General features: G+C 46.6%; 2 protein-coding genes across 2 annotated transcripts; one reads left to right on the top strand and one right to left on the bottom strand.

Annotated features, from left to right (window-relative positions):
- Nucleotides 1-798: 798 nt before the first annotated feature.
- LOC129121406 (transmembrane protein 178B-like) lies at nucleotides 799-12,360 on the top strand. The gene is made up of 4 exons (XM_054634638.2): nucleotides 799-1,299; nucleotides 8,042-8,155; nucleotides 9,381-9,518; nucleotides 10,721-12,360. Exons 1-4 carry the CDS (start codon nucleotides 918-920, stop codon nucleotides 10,963-10,965), a joined length of 879 nt encoding a protein of 292 aa, XP_054490613.1. The 5' UTR covers nucleotides 799-917; the 3' UTR covers nucleotides 10,966-12,360.
- PSMC3 (proteasome 26S subunit, ATPase 3) lies at nucleotides 12,218-19,756 on the bottom strand. Its single transcript, XM_054635353.2, has 12 exons — nucleotides 19,512-19,756; nucleotides 19,337-19,417; nucleotides 16,546-16,671; nucleotides 15,690-15,794; nucleotides 15,533-15,595; nucleotides 14,933-15,070; nucleotides 14,662-14,805; nucleotides 14,289-14,437; nucleotides 13,695-13,791; nucleotides 13,401-13,546; nucleotides 13,152-13,233; nucleotides 12,218-13,031 (listed from the first exon to the last, which is right to left on the bottom strand). Exons 1-12 carry the CDS (start codon nucleotides 19,536-19,538, stop codon nucleotides 12,921-12,923), a joined length of 1,269 nt encoding a protein of 422 aa, XP_054491328.1. The 5' UTR covers nucleotides 19,539-19,756; the 3' UTR covers nucleotides 12,218-12,920.
- Nucleotides 19,757-19,884: the final 128 nt, after the last annotated feature.

Genomic DNA, 19,884 nt, shown 5'->3' with positions numbered 1-19,884 from the left:
CCGAGAGACCAAGAAGTGTCAAGGGGAAGGTGGTGGCAGGGAGAAAGGATCAGAATCTCCTACAGTTGAGCATTTGTTCCTGGGAACCAATTAAAACTACTTCTAACAAAAAACACCCAAAGCTAAGGATTTCAAAATTGGATTTTAAATTAGTAGTTTAGGCATAGCATATCACTAGGTCATTTTATCTGGAGGCTACAATTGATGAGACGATGCCCTAACAACTGGCTTTGGGGACTGAGTGGTAGTGCTGCAGCTGGAGGAACAAGCCCTGTACAACAAGCGGGATCAGAAGGGATTTTGTGCCCCTATAAATGCTGCATTTAACTAATGGCTCGGATTTAATCTGCTTCTCACTGCATAAAATAGATGGACATTTTTCTGGCCTTATTTTCCATTAGCTGATAATGAAGGGTGGAGGAGAAGTCATAATCTAAAAGCCAACAAATGATGTTGCGGGTGGTGTTTGCATTTCGTGTAGATTTGAAAAACTGCTGGCTCCCGCGGCCTGAGCAGGGCTGGTCTCTGCCCTGCCCCGGGCAAGCCATTGGGACGGGCGTGTGCCAGGCCAGAGGAGGCCGCGGAAAGGCTCGGAGGGTCCGTTCACCCCTTCCTCCGGTCATCCATCCCCCGGCAGCTGCCCGCGGCCATCCCCGCACCGCCCTGGACATGGGCTCCGCCGAGGGAGGGGCCCCCGGTCCGCGGAGCAGGAGCCGGGCGCCGCGGCGGGGGCGGTTCCGGGACCCCCGTGAGGCCGTGCCGGGAGATGCCGCGGTAGGGGACCGAGCCCGGCGCGGTGCCGCGGCGCGGGGGGCGCGGGGGGCGCGGGCTCGTCCCTTCCGGGGGCGGTGCCGCAGGCGGCGGCCCCAGCCCGGCTGCAGGGAAGCGCCCGCCCCTGCCGCCCCCGGCGCGGTAAGATGGCGGCCGCGGCTCAGGCGCTGAGCGGCACCGGGCTGCTCCTGGCCGCCGCCGCCCTCGCTCTCCTGGCCGTGGCCATCGGCACCGACTCCTGGTACGAGACAGACGCGCGGCGGCACCGCGAGCGCTGCCGCGGCTTCGGCCACAAGCGCAGCGACCCGCCCGGCTCTATGTCGGCGCCCAGCTCGCACCTGCCGCTCCGCGCCCGACCCCCGCGGGCGCTCCTGCCCGGGCGCCCCCCGGCCCCCGCCCCGGCCGCCGCCGCTTCCGCCGCGCTGGACTCGCACTGCGGCCGCCGCTTCAACTCCACCGTGTCGGGGCTCTGGAGGCGCTGCCACCGCACGGGCTACGAGCCGGACAGCGAGGAGCTCATCCGGAAAGGTGCGGGGGCGGGGGGCGGCGGCGGCCCCGCTGCTGTCCGTGGTGCTGAGCGCGGTGCCGCCGGGGCTGCGGGCGGGGCGGCGGCTGCCGCTGCCGGGGCGAGACCGGGCCGGCGGGCGGGCGCGGATGGAGCCCGGTGGAGCCGTGGCTCCCGGTGTCCCTGGCGTGCGGAGAGCGGCGAGCGCGGCCCTGACCCCATCCCGGGTCCTGTGCGCCTCCCTCTCTGCTAGAAATGCTGCAGTGCTGGGTGGGACCGCGTCCTCAGAGAGCCCCTTCGGGGGCCCAGTGCAGGGCCCGACTCAGTGGGCGTCCTCCTAACCCTGACAGTTCCTTCTAATTGAGCGCTGAGAAACATGCAGTGTTGTTGATAGCACTGTGATTTTTGCAGCAAGGTGAAAAGGGACCTGTTGTTCCCATTCTAGCATGAGGGAGTTCTCATTGCTGCAGTAGATTGCCAGGCTTTCATGGTGGCAGATGTCACTCAGGGCCCCCAGGGTGAAAGGAGAGAAAGCTATGGATCTTCTACTATTGTGGCACATGGTACAAAGCCAAGCAGGCCATGAAGCATAAATAAAAGTCCTGCATTTGATGGTACAAATAACGTAGTGGGCTGACCCATGAAGTCAATGGGTTATGTATGGTTAATGATAAATAACAGGACTTAGTGTTCCAGCAGGTACATATTAGCACAGAGAGAGTAGGAGTTGGGAAAAGTGCTTCCATTGAGGCACAAAATGGAAATGCTATCTTAAGAAAGCGAGAGCAGTTCTTTAGCTTGGCTTCCAACTGTGACGCCAGTCCTGCACAGCAGAGGCTGGATAGACTGGCACTGTGAATCTCAGCTCGTCTTTGTCCCTTCTTTCCAATGCACAGCAGTGACTCTTACTTCTCGAAACTCTAGTGCTGTGTGCCTGGCTTCTTTCTCAATTTATTCTCCTAGGATCCATTTTATGTCATTTCATTTTTATTTCCATGCTGAACTCCTTTCACTAAAAGGGAACTCATTAATTTCTTTCTATTAATTGTGGCTGTCATGTAAAATATTTATCTATTTTTCTGCTTCACATCAAGCAAAATGCTTTCAGTTCCCACTGAGATTAGCTAAGATGGGGGAACAGGTGGGAAGAATACTAGTTTGGTCATCAGTACTTCTCTTTCTGAGGTATTTTCCCAACACCACAACAAGTCACATAGAGAGGCTAGAGTCTGCATTCTGTATGCAGGCCATTACAGGGTGGTGAATGGTCTTCCTTAGTGTTTGATGGGTAAAACTGAAGGACTCTAAATCCAAAATGTTTTCTGTCTTCTCTGTTTCCTTTTTCCCCCAGCTGTTCAAATAAAAGACCTTGCCTTTCCCTACAAAAAGCATTGCCCCCCTTATATTCTTTGCCTATTAGGTCTGCAGTTGCTACTGTAAAGATTTATGTGTCATCTTACAGAGGGAAATTATTAATAATAGTTCTTGTAGAATCAGATCTTTAAATAGATATGACTCTCTTATCCCTTCTCCTGACCTGCTTTACTAGCAGCCTTTCCTCGTTCCCACTGTGTCTGTCTTTTCTCTGACAACTGTGATTAAGCAGCCTTTTCTGACTGATGGTCAGGTGTGGCTGCATCTGAGCTGTTCTCTGTAGCATGATACCAGATCTGGTGCTTCTGAAAAGGAAAAGCTGGTATTTTTTCCCCTGGTGTGACCTGAAGATTGCTCCTGTGCACTGCTGAAAATCCTATTCCTCCTCAATTTGCATTAAGTTTTCAGCTAGCTCTTTGGTGATGTGTGATGCCTTTCTTTATTCCTAGTATTCCTTAATCTAGCGAAAGAGGAGTAAATTTTTTCCCACAGTTCTGTGGTAATTTTGGTTTGGGTTTATAGTCTCCATTTTTTTCTAGTCTCTCTGGAATAAGATTTCTTTTCTTTCTGCATCTCTCCTGAATTCTGAATAAATGACTTAAGTCCATAAATACACATACTCATATAGATAATTCCATAGATTTCTAGTCCATCTAATCTACTGCTATTAATACAAAGCAGTTTCATGGAAACTTGCATACTTGAGCATTGTAGCTAATGATGCATATACAAGCATCCATTTATATATCTGGGATATTTAAAAAAGCAAAATATATTCACTTCATATATTTAAAAGGAAAAATCTAGTCAGAAAATGTAGTGCAAAACTGAGAGGTGGGAAATGTTTAAATGTAAGATGGGAATGATATGTGAGATTTCTCTTATAATGCAAAATGACTATTTTGGAACTGTGAAAAAATACAGTTTCATTTTAAAAATACAATTAAAAGGCAAAAGAAGGAATGATGTAAAAACCACATGGGGGAAATGGAGATTAGCAAGAAGTAAGAGATAGAAGGCAAGGAACTGAGCCATTTGGTGGGGAAACAGAGGATATCTGTGCACATATGGGAGGTTCTCTGAGTGTAAGAACAGGAGCACTACACGTCATCTTGTAGAGCCTGTGCTATGTGGATTCCACATTCAATAACTGATGCTACAAAAACCATCTGCATGGACTGTTCTTAAGTAGTGAGGTCCTGCAAGGGTTCATTATATATTGTTTAGGGGTCTTCTCTACCTATTAGTAGAGTAAAAAAGTGTTGCTTACAAAATGGTGACAGTAGAAGATGATGAATTGGGAAAGATCCATTCTAACAGGCTGCTTTGGATGACTTGGTGGGCTCATTGAACATGTGTTTTAACATCCCTAAACTGAAGGAATTAAAAAATAAAAGGTTCATCACTGTTGATAAACCAGGGATTTTATTGTTTTTCAGGCTTGCTCTGAAAAGTCTCTGGAGTGGGACTGGTACATCTCATATATCTGAAAAGACTTCTTGGTACCACAATGTAGCTAAGAAAGTGAGGAGAGCCACTGGATCCTAAAGCAGAGGAACACACCAGTCTGGGGCCATAGTGAGGCCCTTCAGAGAAAACTGCTCAGTCCTGGTGTCTATACTTCCCATTCTTTCTCACTGATGAGAAGTGGGAGGAGTTACAGGATTGCCTGTGAGGTCTGTAAAGGATCTATTATAGTGGCACGTTTAATAAACTTGATCTGTTTGGTCATGGTCCTTGGTAAGTATGTTCTGTCAGTGGGATCTGTAAGAGTTCTTGTGGTACTTTAAAGAAAGGTTGATTCAGTTGATCTGGTGGCCCTTGGGTAACAATGTGGACAGAGTGAATGCATGGCTGTGGTGCTCCTTACAATCCTGGGCAGAAATGGTAGGAAAATGCCTGGAAGCTTCGATGGCCAATTGGTCCTGGGGCATGAAGGAGGGGAGGGCCAGGCCTCTCATGGTATTTAGTTGCTAACTGGCCGTGGCTGCTCATGAGTAGGAGGGGGTCTCTCCCAGCTGTGTGAGAGTTGAACTGCTCTGATACTGGGCCGCATAGCAGAATTGAAAATGACCCCCTCCATTTCTTCATAAACCTCTCGCACATTGTGTAAAGAAAACCTGCATGTCTCAACGTTGGAGACAAAAGCTAAACTGAAAATCAGGGTGTGCTAAGCCCAGGATTACAGACTGAATGTGTCACAGCAGGGTTGGTGTTTCCATGTTTCTGGCAGCTTAGGAACAAGGGGCCTGTGCTCTGCCTGGGTATCTGGCTAGTCTAGCAAGCATCCTCTGACCTTTCCCATCCTTTGTCTTCAGTCAGGAGAAAGGACTCATCCAGAGACACTCATGTATACTCTTCCAAGGGCTGTGTGAGTTCCAAGGGGAACCTGTCTGCAGTTGCAATCCTGAGGGGTAAAAAAAAAACATGTTGAGGATGAGGTGTTAGAAACAATGCTGGCTGTGAGAAGGCACAGGAATGCAGCTGGGCCATGAAAGTGTCAGTGTGACACTGCTGGATGCCGTTCATGTTTATTTTTTAATCAAGAAAATTGTACATGCAGTGTGACTCTTACAGTGTTCTGTTAAAGCCCTTAGAAATGCTGGCATCAGACTGTCCATCTAACCTTTTTCTTGGATGTGTGCTTTATGGTTAACTAATGACCTGGAGGAGAAGGAAGCACCTGCCTCCTTCTGTCCTGTATTCCCAATGTACTTGTGTGCCAAAACAGACAACACACACTTGTTGTTCACTGCATGACTCTGTTCTATTCAAGCCCTTGCCTGAAGGCAAAAGTTTTAATTTTGACAGGCTTTCTTATGGTACTTGTCTGAGTGTGTTGTAAAAAAAAGGAAATCACTTTGCTAGCAGGTTTCTGAAATGGAGGGCAGGATGCTGTCCCTATTTTATAGACTGCAGTTTCAGGTATGTAAGTCCAAGGACATACTGGAGTACCTTTGAAACACCTTTTACTTAACAATAACTTTAGACTGCAATCCTGATTTTGATTTTTACTTTTTTTCTTGAGTACTTAGAGAACAAGGTGTTATATGACTTAAAATGCAGTCCTGTGGAGTACCTGGCCATATTTGAGTACGTGGCATCTCTTCAAGTGAGACTTAGAGATTCACTCAGAAAATGGGGAACACAGACTAGTGATGATAAATGCAAAATTGAGGTTCTGAAGGGTGCCTGGGTGTGTGTTAAAATTTCCTGGGAGAAAGTGGCTTAGGTATCCAGCTGAGATCACACTCACTGCTTCTCCAAGTCCCTGACTCTCTTGCCTGCCTATTTCAACTTTCTAGAAGATCTGCAGAGAGAGGCCTCCCTTGTTTTGCCTATGGTGGCTCACATTAGAATGGGTCCAGTCTGTGCTCTCAGGAGAATGGAATCTCGTTGGAAAAAGAGCTTGTGCTGGTGTGATCAAAGGCTGTTACCAAGCCTATGGATTAGAGGTCAGCACTGAGCTAAAGCCCTGAAATCTGTGCACTCCTGAGCTTTTTTTTTTTTTGCAATTTTGCTGTTTTAATATAATTGTTATGTGCTAACTATATAAAATCATCACTTTGCATTCTGGGGAAGAAAGGATTAGGAGTACAGTTTTTAAACCAGAGGCAGAATTAATTGATATCCAAAAATTTCTAAATAACTAGTTTTGTATGGGAAGGTGGAGAGGTTTTAGTTTTAATTTACATGTTAAACTCTTGAAATAAGAAAGAGCCAATATTTTTCTTAGTGATGTCTTAGCTGAGAAGTCCGTGGCTTTGATCATAAGGGATGTATGTCTCTAGTCTTTGCTTTTTCTCTAATGAGCTATAAAAATAGTAATCCTTGCTCTTATTTAAAATGCTGCTTTATATGTACTACTTTTATGATCAGGAAATGTAAGTGCATAAATAATACTTTTAATGAATGCAGTGCATTATAATCTGAAATCTGATGTCATTAGTTTGTTCTATTTACATATTTCTCAACAATACATGCAAATCTTGTCCATATTGAAATTGAGTTCAGTGAGCAGTCACAGGTGACATTTGGTTAGATACTGTGGTATGTTGTATATGGCCTAAGTTCTTAACTCAGATGTCTGCAGCCTTTGCAAATGCACTGGCACCCTCTGACACTGGGTTGTCTTGCTGATCATTGGCTCAGGGGGCCCTGTCCTGAGCTAGGTGCGAGGAGGGAGCACTGCTCAGCAGGAGAGGGCCACTGGCTGCAGGTGAAGGGCAGCACCTCTGTATATTGTGTGCAGCTGGAAGTGCTCTGTGCTGCTGGAGAAGCAGCAGGGAGCCACAGCAAGGGAAGGGGTGGTGGGAAGCACAGCTCAGAATTGGAGCCCACTTGAAATGGGAGGAAATTCAGATCACCTTTCCCTCCCTGGCCTGTTGGCTGGAATTGCCTGGGCCTCTCATATGCAGCTTCTGATCTTGTGAAATGGGGGCTTCCTCTTTGCAGATCCTTGCAGAAACCAGGTCAGTACAGTCCCAGTGAATATTGTTAGAGAACAAAATCAAGCTTCTCATTGCTGTGGGAGCCACAAAAAGCTCAATTCTTCTGGGTTTTCTAGTGTCTTTTGCAAAGCTGATCACTGAATCTGCAGCTCTCTGCTAGTGATTGTTCACCAGCTTAATTGCTCACTGGCCAGTTGATTGTTTTTGAATGGTTCTTCTGCTCTAACATTCAAATAGTGGTAATGGCCCTGTAGCCACTGTTTAAGAGGAACTGTTTCTACTATATAGCTGTTTTATCTTTCTGGTTGCTCTCTTCTACTCCACCATCCATGTTTATTCTCCCCCAATTTCTAAATTAAAAATCCCTTTCAAAAAGAGCACGCTTGTAAGTTCACATTTACATCTGGGGTACAGCTTTTCTTTAAGCTATTATGGAAACATAGTATTCTACCTGGATACTACTGTTCCCTGAAAGTAAAGCAAAGAGCCAATGACTATTGGAGTGAATTCAAAAGATTCTCTCCTGTGCAGTTGACTTTCCAGCATTCATTCAAAATTTTCAAAGTGTTACAATTCTGTCTTCTTAGAGATGAAGCGGTCCTGTTGGTGCTTGGCCATATTCTTGTCTCCTTAGACATCCCAAAAAAAGATCACAGCAGTTCCTCTAGAAAGCTTTTAGACATGTTTTTCCTGACTTTCATTACTGTTTAACTTCAGCTGTTGCTTCTTGGAGAGACACCTGGCTCCTGCTTTGCCAGTGTTTCTTTGTAGGTTCTCTCCCCTCCTAATCCCAAAGCCTTTGAAGCAAACAGCTGTTTTTTGGCTACATTTGCCCTGTTACTGAGCTTCCCCTGTGCGAGGTCTGCTGGGCTAGCCAACCCAGCAGCATGTGCAAGGCTAGGGGGCTTTCCTGCTGTTTCACACTGATGTCTCTTCACAGGAGTTATTCAGCGCTGCACGGCTGTGAAGTACCACTACACCTCCAGCTCTCTGCCTCGCAACTTGCCCATCAACATCACCAACACCATCCGGCAGGATGAGTGGCACGCGCTCCGTAAGTGGCCCTGAGCAGGCTCAGGAATGTTTGCATCGCTGAATGCCTTAATGCAGTGCCAGCTGAGGGCTCGGGATCACCTCATCTAAGCATGGCACTGGGCTCTAAGCATAGATACAGATTGATTAGTGAGGAAGTGCAAGCAGCCAACTGTATGATTGGAAGGGGACATGGGATGTGGAGGGGCTTAAAGCTGGGAATTCAGGAATACAGATGTATGTAGTGATTTGCAAGATGTCATCGTATTCTGGATCTGAGCACAGACAGTTCCTAGCTGGCTTACAGCAGAGGTGCTGCATCACTGTATAGATCCTGTTGCAATTTTCTGTGTGCACACCAGTGACCTGATTCAACCCCCTGGTGACCAGCTCTTTTAGGGAACATCTCAGTTTGTCTTTGCACCAGCACCTGGCCCACAAGCTGCCTTACGCCCAAGTCCTTCCCACACGGATAACTGACCTGTAGCCTGTGACTGAGAATGATTTAATCAGGTTTTTTTTGCTCCTGCTTCTCTCTGTTTTTTTATTCTATTGCTTACATAATTCAACATAGCCCCTGTCATGTGAGAGTCAGTGCCAAGGAAATCCTAGTTCAGCTGGCAACTGAACTAGGAGGAGACAAGAATGGCAATTTTACTATGGAAAGCAAAGTGCTGTTCATGACACTGGTACCCAAGCTTTTTTTTAGAGCTTGTTACTGGAGTTGTTCCCATAATACTGTATTGATCTGCTGTCTGCTTCTGTCCTCCCACTATTCCTCTTTTCAGTTCACACTGTGTGCCTCCCATGCACTAATCCTTTAGTCCTCTCCAGTGTCCCCTCTTGCTTCTTCCATTTTCAGCAGAAAATTTTCCCCCCAACAAACTCTATCCCAAAGAAAGATGTCACAGCAAAAAAAAAAAAAAAAAAAAAAAGCCTTTGCAGTACTAACATGAGTTTGTGATGTACCCCTTCTCCCCTTCCTTCTGTCCCATGCTTTGGCTGGTACTTTGGACAGAAATGCTCTCCACTTACACAGTGTGCAGCACAATGGAGCCATTTTAGATGGATTCCCTTAGTTTCAGTGTAATGGGCAAACTACCTCAAAGAAGCTATGGGAGGAGAAGTCCATGGTTGAAATACAAACTTTAGAACCAGTAAATCCACATCTGGCCTCTGCACTGGCTGTTTTCTCTAGGTACTGCCATCTTCATGTCTTTTGTCTTCCTTTTCTGGTTTTTCTTCAGATCTGCGGAGGATGACAGCTGGCTTCATTGGCATGGCAGTCTCCATCATCCTGTTTGGGTGGATCATTGGTGTGCTGGGCTGCTGCAAACAGCAGGAGCTCATGCAGTACGTGGCTGGGCTGCTCTTCCTAATGGGAGGTGAGAGCCTTTTGCTTCTGCTCCTCAAGTCATCACATTATTGCTGCCTTGTAAAAATAAAAGTAATGTCAGCCCACCACAACTACATGAAGCAGTTACTTAGTGCAGCAAAATGTCAGCACAGTGCAGTTACTACTTCCAGCACTGGGCAGGACCTGTGCTTGCGTGGGTACTGCATGTTTCTTAGTAGACCCTAATGTGTGTCTATGAGCCTTCTGCTCTAGAGGGCTGGTGTGTAGCCACGGGGACCATGTGCACAAATAGCACAGTCCTCTGGCTTGCTCCAAGTGTGCAGCCTGTGGCTCCTGTCAGACAGCTCAGCCCAGTTTTCCCTAGGAATCATAACAAAAAAAACATAAGTTGAAGTGGAGCACCTTTCTGGTACTCAAAGATGCTTAGATCTTCATGTAATGATTAGGTCCAAACCAGCCAAGCCTGGGAGGACATTGGCCCAGTGATAAGGATGTGAACTCAGTGCTTGCCAGGTGCGTTATATCTGTTTGTCCTGGGTGGGAGCAGCCTTTCTGTATGACCGAAGGTTTTTCTGAACTTTGGTTTTTCAGCTTGAAAATGGGCAGTATAGACCTGGAGTCTAGTGTAGTAGTGTGTATTAAACATACTGGAGTGCCTTGTGTCTTAGGCTTTTTCTCCTCTATACAGGTGTTCAGTGAATGTGTAACAGATGACAAAAATCTGGGCACGCTTTATGGGCCTAGGGTACAGCTGGCAGAAATGTGGGTGCTCCTAGTGGAAACCAAAAAGTGCTGCACTTTGCAACCCTGGGATTCAGTGAGCTAATTACCTTTTGTAAGAGAAACTGGCCAAGTACTGTCTGGAACCTGATTAGACACTGGAAATAGTCTCAGGAGAATCAAAGCATAATGAACTATGACTGAGTTCAAAATTGCAATGAAAGGTGCTAAGGTAGTACTGGTTATTTGTAAAGCAAGGTATCCTCTAGTCCTACATGTTTTCCCTTTTTTTTTGTTGTTGTTGTTTTGTTTGTTTGTTTGTTTTTTGGTTTTTTTTTTGTTTTGTTTTTCTCTGCCTTATAAGGAGAGTGGCCAGTATGACTGCAGAAAAAACCCTAGGGGTAATTCTTGATTTTGAAAATGCATGACTTTGAAAATACTGAGGGAAAATCCAGAGCATAATTAACCTGTCTGAGGGCAGTGTAGAACCCTCTTGCTTTTCTCCTGCAGGTACTTGCTGTATCATCTCACTCTGCACATGCGTAGCTGGGATCAATTTTGAGCTATCCCGCTATCCTCGCTACGTCTACGGGCTGCCAGAGGACATCAGTCATGGCTATGGCTGGTCCATGTTCTGTGCCTGGGGGGGCCTGGGCCTCACCCTGCTGGCTGGGTTCCTCTGCACTTTGGCCCCATCACTCAACACCTCCCGGGCATCCGTACAAAAACCCAGACAAGAAAATGGGGCCGTGTGACCCCAGAGAGAGCGAGGAGAGACTCTGGAAAGCGCAGCCTGGGCAGAGCTGTGGGTTAACACCAGGAAGAGGTGGCATGTCAGCGTGTGGAGAGCAGTGCCAGAGCTGTCGGAATGCCAGCCCATGGGACGCTGCTACAGCCTCCAGTCAGACACGGACATTGCAAGTAACTCCAGGTCTGAATTATTGGCAACTTGATCATTGATGGTTTAAGGGGGACAGTTCTTTCAATTTGTTTTTCTTCTGTTTACAAGGGATTAAGTCCAAGATTGTGTCTTTTTTTGTGCTGTTTTTTGAACTGTACCTCCATGGTCCTGTTATTGTCCAGTTGTAAGGGATGTTTACGCACCAACTCTATTGCTGCAGGTCTGTGTAATTCAGACCCAATTTAGGGCAAGGAGCTAAGTGAAGTTGGCTTGAACACTTTTGCAACAGGCATGTCTTGTGTTGGCTCAGGCCATCCTTTCCCAAAAGACCCTTGATCTAAGCTGAGGTTTAGGCCAAAGAATTAGCCCATTCTTAGTATTAATTTATTTAAATCAGAAACCTGTGCTATTCCATGCTGTGGATTCAGCTATTTACTCACTACTCAAACTGTTTCCAAAAGGAGCTAGCTGTAATTGAGCAGCAAGACTCCAAGAAAACTCTTACAGATTCTGAGAAAGCAGAGGAAAGTTTTTCTCAGCTTCTTACACAGTGAAGGTTACTCATCTGGCTAACTAACATACCCTTGTTTTAATGGGGAGATGTATGCAACATGCAGCTTTTAACTATTCCACCAGAGGTACATTTTTCAAAATGTGTCATAGTTTGAGCTGCCAGGATCAACTTTCACTTCTGAACTAACTTCTGGGTGCAACTCCTGCTCTGTGAAAGGAGATGAGTAATTCTCCCTGAGCTCAAATAACAGTACTGCTAAAATAGCAGATGTACAGCCCCATCTAACATTAGTGTCCAAAGAAACCACAGTGTATTTTCCTCAGGAACGTGTGGCTTCTGCCCCTTCCACTGTCAAATGCCCTGAGCACAGCGTGTCAAGAACACGCGTGTTCTGCTGGAACAAGATCCCTCTCCAAAATGAGCACTAAGGACCTTGGTACCAGCACAAGTACTAGGGCTAACTCAGGAACATCAGCCAAAGTACTTTGGAGTGCATTTTTCTTTCATCCATCTATTCTTTTTTTCCTTCTTACATCCCCACCCCTCTACCAAGCGTCCAAAAACTGCACAGGTAAAGATGAGATGGCCAGCATTTGGAGATGTTTACATTGTATTTAAAATACAATACAGTGGCATGTAAGATACTTAATGCTAAAGTCAGTGTATTTATGAAAAGTGTAATTTTTAAATGGAAGTTGTAATTCTCAACTGGCATTAAAAGTACTGAAAGACTTGCTCGGTGGATGAAACCTCGAATTCTTTATGACCAATGACCTGACTGATTCCCCAGAGAGCTCACATACACATACCAGCAACAGTGTTAAAGCTTCAAGAGTTAAGTTCACATAACAAAGTTAAAACATCATTCATCTGTGAATTATGTTCACCCTTGCAAAGTGAGTGTTCAAAAGTTTCAAACTCTAACCATGCTGCAGGCTGTTCACTGGCAGCGCAGGCAAGAACCGGGGATGCTGTCTGAGCTGCAGGTCATCAATGTCACAGTACACTTACTGCAGTATAGTCTCCTGGTCCTCATGAGGAAGTATCAGAGCAGGGTTTAATCCACTGCTAGTTGGAGGAGGGTCCAAAGGCAGCATGGTGGGCACAGTGCACAGGAGGCTTTTAGCCTGCCTTTACACAGATGTAGAACCACCGAGCAAGGGCGACAGCCCCAACACATCACGGATTTGTTTTTAAAGGGAAAAAATGCTTTATTTTTTCCAGACAGAAAGTAAGTGTTACACTCCAGTCTATTCATGTCCTCTGCCAAGGCCACAACCTTGACTGGGCAGGGATCAGGCATAGTACTGCAGATTTGCTTTTTTCTTTGCTTGAACCTCCAGGATTCCTTCCATGTAGTCCTCGTGGGTGAGCTCTGTAGCTCCACGGCGGAGGGCAATCATCCCCTGCCCAACGAGACAGTATTTAGAGAGGGAATGTGTGCACCGCACCAGTTCCAAATAGCTGCTCCATTCTAGCTTTCACATTGCCTCCCATCAGTGCTATTCCTATGGAGGAATACTTACCGCTTCGACACACACAGCCTTGCACTGGGCTCCATTGAAATCATCTGTGCAGCGAGCTAGTTCCTCATAGTTCACGTCAGGGCTAATATGAGTAAATGGGAAAAAAAGTCTGAGAACATGTACTAAATAGAAAAAGCAACGTAGGGAGTTTCCTCAGCCCCACAGTGAGCTCCCAACAAGTGACTGCCAACCACTTCTCAGCCCTGAGGTACCATCATAAGTGACAAAAAGAGCCCCAGAAGACCGTACCTGACATTCATTTTGCGTGAATGAATCTGCATAATTCTGGCTCTGGCCTCTTCATTAGGCATTGGGAACTCAATCTTCCGATCTAATCGTCCAGAGCGGAGCAAAGCTGGGTCCAAGATATCAACCCGGTTGGTTGCAGCGATCACCTAAGTACAAGTAGGATCATTACTGTGAGGCACCTGGAACACAGGCCTCTTCTCCCCAAAGATTCACCAAGCTTCTTCCCTGGACATTGTTTTCAATCCCCTGCTAGAATGCCCTGGAACTCAGCAGCACTCCCTGCTAGCTCCCAACCTTGACTTGTGTGTTGGGCTGGAAACCATCGAGTTGATTAAGCAGCTCCAGCATGGTCCTCTGCACCTCCCGGTCACCAGCCTTCTCACTATCAAACCTGAGGGGAAACAAGAGTAAAACCATCAGTATGAACCTGACCACCCTGTCCCTATTTTTAATCACATCAAAACACAGAATTGCTGTAGTTCATGCTCCTTGGTTGAGGTGTTCCAAATTTTTCCTTGAAACTAAATTCTACCATGATGAGGACTGCAACTAGAGTAACTGTCAGCAGCACCTAAGACATATTTAGTCCTTACAGCTGAATGGGGCTTATGTTGTCCAGGCCTACGTAGTAAATGAGGGTGAACATCTCCAGGTACCTGCTGCAGTGATCAGAAAATAGTTTTATACAGCAGGAGGCTATCAGACAGATCCCAAGTCTGACAAACTTTGCTCCTGAGCCCAAGGGTTGTGGCAACTGCTATCCATCTGTGACTTTGTTCACACTCTCTTTCTGAGTAAGCCATGCTTTAAAAGGCTCTGCTTACATACACAGGCAAAGGAGGCTGCAAGGCAGCTCCCAAGAACTTTACAACATGGACTACAGCTCACCTTTTAGTGCCAATGGCATCCAGTTCATCAATAAAGATGATGGAAGGAGCTTTTTCCTTCGCGAGAGCAAAAGCATCGCGTACCAGCTTCGCTCCATCGCCAATGAACATCTGCACAAGTTGTGGACCTGCCAGCTTCAGGAACGTGGCCTGGGAGGTGAAAGAGAATCAATCCTAGGCCTCATTTCACAATAGGGTCACTTCTGAGTACTATAAGAAGCTGTTAATAAAAACAAGCAAGGAAGCAAATAGACAGGAAAATCCCAGCCTTTGTAACACCCATTTGTGTGTATGACCCACTTCCCCTGGAGGTGTTCTTACTCTTTGTCAGGTACTATTCTACAGCTGCACACACTTTCACAGGTTCCTTTTACCTTGGTCTGGGCAGCACATGCTCGAGCTAGAAGTGTCTTCCCTGTTCCTGGAGGCCCATACATAAGGACTCCTTTGGGTGGCTGTATACCCAAATTTTCAAATTTCTCCTTATGATTCATTGGCAGGACAATGGCCTCCACAAGCTACAAGAAAAGAAAAATGTTAATACATAAACCCATTCTTCTCCACAGATCCAGGCTGTCTGCTTTTGAGTTGGAAGTTAAAAGATGCTGTCCACAGTCACAGCAGAAACTACACATAAAGTATCACCTCTTGGATTTGTTTATCCAGCCCGCCGATGTCACTGTACTGCTCAGTGGGCCTCTCATCCACCTCCATGGCCTTCACTCGTGAATCATACTCAGTAGGCAGAGTCTCCAGGATCAAGTAAGAGTCTTTGTTCACCCCCTGTAAACACAAGTTCCTTTGCTTTTAACAGGTTCCCTCAGATAGCACTTAATAAATATGCAAACAAAGCTGATTAACTAGACCTCAAGGATGCAGGAATAACCAGCTTTGACACAGGCATTCATCAAATCACCCCAGCTTGGCAGAGTGGACAATGCCACAGTCACATTTTAAACGAGTGGTCCGGTTTATTTACAATTAAAAGACAGGGTTTTAAAAACTTACTAAGTGGTCTCTAAACTTTCAGCACCTAATTGTATGTATGTATAAAAGACACACACCTCAAACTGCTTTTCTTTACTACAAACTGTAGTAACTGAGCCCATAATACCTATCTATGAAAATTTTAGTAGAGAAATGGTCTTGGGGAAATCTGGACAGATTTGTCTTCTTTCTTAAAGGCAAGACATAGGCAATTTTCTGGCCACCATCATATCCAACTATCACAATAGAATCACTCACCACCAGATCTCCAGGCTTCAACTTCTCAGCATCAACCAACCCAATAACAGGCAGGAAATATGTCTGTAAAAAAGAAATCAAAGTGATCAAAACCGGATGTACCGGGAGAAGATCCTCTGCATCACTCCTCACACCTGGCTGGGCACATGGCTCTTACCTGACGTGTAGAGGTCTTGATCACAGCACACTTGCCCTTTCTCTGTGAATCCAGGTCAATGTTTGCTCCATCCTCCTCCTGGTCATTTGGGTCAACATCCAGCAGCTGAAAACCAGGATGAAAGAGTTCAAAACAATGTAACCAGGCTAGCAGAATGATCCCAAGATTAATGCTTCTAACATACATGCATTAGAAGAAATAAAACTTTCCATCATCCATCAGCAGTAGAATCCTGAAAGCATTAAAGCCCTCCTGTAAAAATTGATTTCTTCCTTTCCTTATGAAGCAGCATGCAACAGTGCATAGAAAGATGTTACAAAATTCAGAACAAAGCAGTAGCTAATGGCACTGATTCCTTCTCCCATACAGCAGCTCACATTAAGGCTTAAGCTCATTAAGTTTTTAAACAGTAGTACAAAGCAATCTCATTTTTAATAGCAAACTATGAGCATTCTTTTTCCTATCATCAGAATTACTGAACTACAAAAGGAATGTGATAAAGTAACAGAGCCATGGCCTTTCATTTGCTGTTTCACAAGTTACAGAGAGCACGTGTCCAATTTCAGATGCTCAAGTTTACACTCAGAAGAGCTGTGCCACCCTCTGATGGTTGTTAAGTACAGATGAACAGTACCCAAAGCCTAAAGAATGACCCAGAGAACAAGTGGGCAAGAGACATGCACTTCCAGGTCACAGAAAAAACCAACAGAAAACCCTGAAAGTCCTGGCTCTGGCAGCATTGGTAGTCTGAGAATACTCCAGGTGTTGAATCCCTGATGAGCTCCCTGCCTTTCTCCCTGACACTATAAATTGCACACACTTCTCATATCACTATGTAAAAGCCCACCACCCTCACCTCAATAACATTGGAGACAAGGTATGGCAGGGTTTTGTTCACTTTGATCTTTTCACTGTTTTCTTTGATCTTGTCTTTCATGGCCTGGAGCTCGTGGGTCACTCTCAGTACCTCACTCTTCATGATCTGCAATTGGTACACAGAAGAAAGAAAAAGGAATAGTGTCAAAAAACTGAGGCAAGATAAAATTAATAGATTGTTCCAAAAGCAAACCGTTACAAATATCTAAGTCTGAAGAATAAAGGGAAATGCAAAATATAAAAAAAAGCAAAGCCAGCAAATAAGCCAAAATTTGCTAGGAATCAAGGCTATACAGTCCATTCTGGTCTCTAACTAATCAATAACCCCAAATAATTTCTTCCCAGTGTCACCTGGTAGCCTCAGCCTAATCAATATGGCCCAGATATGGCAACTGTTGTTTGGTTTGGATGTGATCTTTTAATAAATACAGATACAAAAGTAACCACATACACACACCTATTTCAGTTATGTTTTGCAAGGTGGTTGGAACTAGATGATCTTTAAGGTCCTTTGCAACACAAAGCATTCTATGATTCAGCCTGGAGAAGAGAGGGCTCCAGGAAGACCTCATGGTGGCCTTTCTGCATTTAAGGCTGTCTTGTAAGAAAGATGGGCACAGATTTTTTAGTAAGACCTGTTACAACAGGACAAGAGGGTAAATTTACACTAGATATAAGATTTTTTTACAGTAAGGATAGTAAAACACTGCAACAGGTTGCCCAGAAATATGATGGTTGCCCCATCCCTGGAAACATTCAAGACCAGGTTGGACAGGGCTCTGAGTAACCTGGTCTAGTTAAAGATGCCCCTGCTCACAGCAAGAGTTGGCCTTTAGAAGTCCCTTCCAACCCAAAGTATTCTATGATTGTATTTACTGTAAGGAAAAAAAAATCCTCTAACAAAAAAAGTTCTGTACTCCCCATCCAACAGTGAGTACATTTACACCCAACACAGATGTCTGCAGTGCTGTCTGGCTGACACTGACAGGCCTTCTCCTCCCTTTCCTGGTTAGTCACACAGCATGCCAACAACACTTTGTGATCCCCACTGAAGGGACTGGAGCACCAAGAGATCTCAGGAGACCTGCTCACATCTGAACTGGTGTGTGTGATTCTGTTCAATGGGGAAATCCACTCTTCACTAAGAAATCATCTTTTTAAAAGTCTTTACTCCTAAGCATAATACTGTGCTGTAACACATTCACAGGACAGAATTGTAACAGGAGCCAATGCAGAATCTGTGAAATAAAAATGCAAAAAACTTAATACATTTGATTTAATAAAACAGCCTAGAAAATATTAAAGGAAAACTGCCTGAAGGAAGGGTTCTTACAAACATTTTGCATATATAATGCTCTTACTATGAAATGAAGAAGGCTACTTCTACTCCTTACTGTATTCTGCAGTTTAAAAATAAGACACAGTTTTACCTTTACGGTCTTTAAAGAATAATAAAGTACATTAGTAAGTCAGAATTACTTGTGGAGCCTGAAGCAGTATAGGATGAAGTTACTCTACAGAATTTATGAAATATTTTATCTCAAGAATGCTAACACTGGGCAGCAAACATTCTAAATTTGTAAGTGCTTTTTTATGCAAAACATGTCTATCACAAGACAGGTCTATCTGCTTAACATCTCCATGAATGAACAAGCAAGAGGATGGAATGTTTTCTCCTCGTGTTTGCAGATGACACCAAATTGGGGGGCATAGTCTCGGTGCTCAAAGGCAGAGCTGCCACACAGAAACCTTACAAAAAACGAGGACACATGTAAAGCCCCACAGCAGGGAGGGAAGTGCTCCTTGCAGTGACACATGCTGGTGACTGTCTGGCTGAGGAATGGACCTGGGGGTCTCCATAAGACAATAAACAGAACAGGAGCCAGCAATGTGCCCTGACAGCAAGGGTGGCAAATGGCATCCTGGGCTGTACTATCAGGACTGCAGGCAGTAGATGGAGAGAAGTGTTGAGTCCCCTCTATTCAATACTTTTAGATCCTACCTAGAGCACTCAGTCCAGTTTTGGTGTCCCCCCCATACAGCAAAGGCATTGATAAACTGGACTGAGTTCAGCATAGGGCCACCAAGATGGCTGGGGGCTGGAGCATGGGCCCCCCTGAGGGAGGTGGGTTTGTTCAGCTGGAGAACAGAAAAGCTGGGGAAGGAGGTATCAGAGACTGAACCAGACACTTCACAGGAATACACAATGGGCAGATAAAATAACAAAGACTGAAACAGGTGCGGCTCAGACTGTAGCAAAGCAAATCTTTATCCCCACGAGGTCTGTCAAGCAGCAGCACTGAACACCCTGTGAAGCGGTGCACTATGTGTCTTTAAAGGCTTTCAACATCCAACCGGATCAAGCCCTGAGTAGCCTCAGTTATGGCTGACCCTGCTTTGCGAAGGAGTTTGGCCTGGAGGTCTGCTCAAATCCCTTCCAACCTAAATTACCCGAAGATCCTACCCGACTCAGCCACAGAAGAGACTTCCCCTTCCCCTCTGCCTGTGTAACTTTAGCTAAAGCATCCATGACTGCGTCGAACAGCCGCCCCCTCAGCTTCCTCGGGTCGATGCTCTTCCAGTGATTCTTCCCTACCTTCGCGGTTCAGTATTCCTCAATCTGCCGTTCTCGATTCAATTAACCGTGTTTAATTTTTTGCTGTCCCCGTGGCTGTGCTAACCCGCCCGCCCCGAACAAAACAGCACAGAGCTCCCGGAAGGGCGGCCCGGCCCGGCTCCGCTCCCCGGCCCGGCGCGGCCCCCGCCGCTACCTTGATCTCGCTGTCGAGGAGGCGGGTGCGCTGCACGATCTCCTCCGTGGACATCTTCAGCACCTCCTCGCCGACACCGTCCTGCGGGGGCACAACGGCAGCGTTACCGTCAGCCCGGCCCGCGGCTCGCCCCGGCCCCGCCGCCCCCGGCCCGGCCCTGGCCCCGGCCCCTCACCTCCGACTCATCCCACACCGACGCCATCTTTCCGCCGGCCCGCAGGAGCGCGCACGGCGCGGCGGGTTCGGCGCGGCAGATTCCGCACTGCGGTTCCCGGCGGCGCGGGGCGGGGGCGGCGCCACGGGCGGGACGGGGGTTCCGCGCACCCTCCCCTCCCCCGGCGCTGCCGCCGCCGCCCCGATCGCGGCCCCCGCCGCCCGCGGCCGTGCCGAATCTGCCGGCGGGGCGGGGAGCGGCCGGCGGTCACGTGCCGCTCCCAAACCTGCTGAGTGATGGCGGCGGCGGCGCCATGGTGGGGCGGTGCCATGGCGGGGCGGTGCCATGGCGGGGCGGGGCGCGGCGCGGCGCTGGAGGCAGACGGAGCGGTGTC

The sequence above is a fragment of the Agelaius phoeniceus genome, chromosome 6 (assembly GCF_051311805.1).
Source record: "Agelaius phoeniceus isolate bAgePho1 chromosome 6, bAgePho1.hap1, whole genome shotgun sequence".
Classification (NCBI taxonomy): Eukaryota; Metazoa; Chordata; class Aves; order Passeriformes; family Icteridae; genus Agelaius; species Agelaius phoeniceus.
The sequence above is the reverse complement of the archived record's forward strand: the minus strand, read 5'-3'. Positions and strand labels throughout refer to the sequence as shown.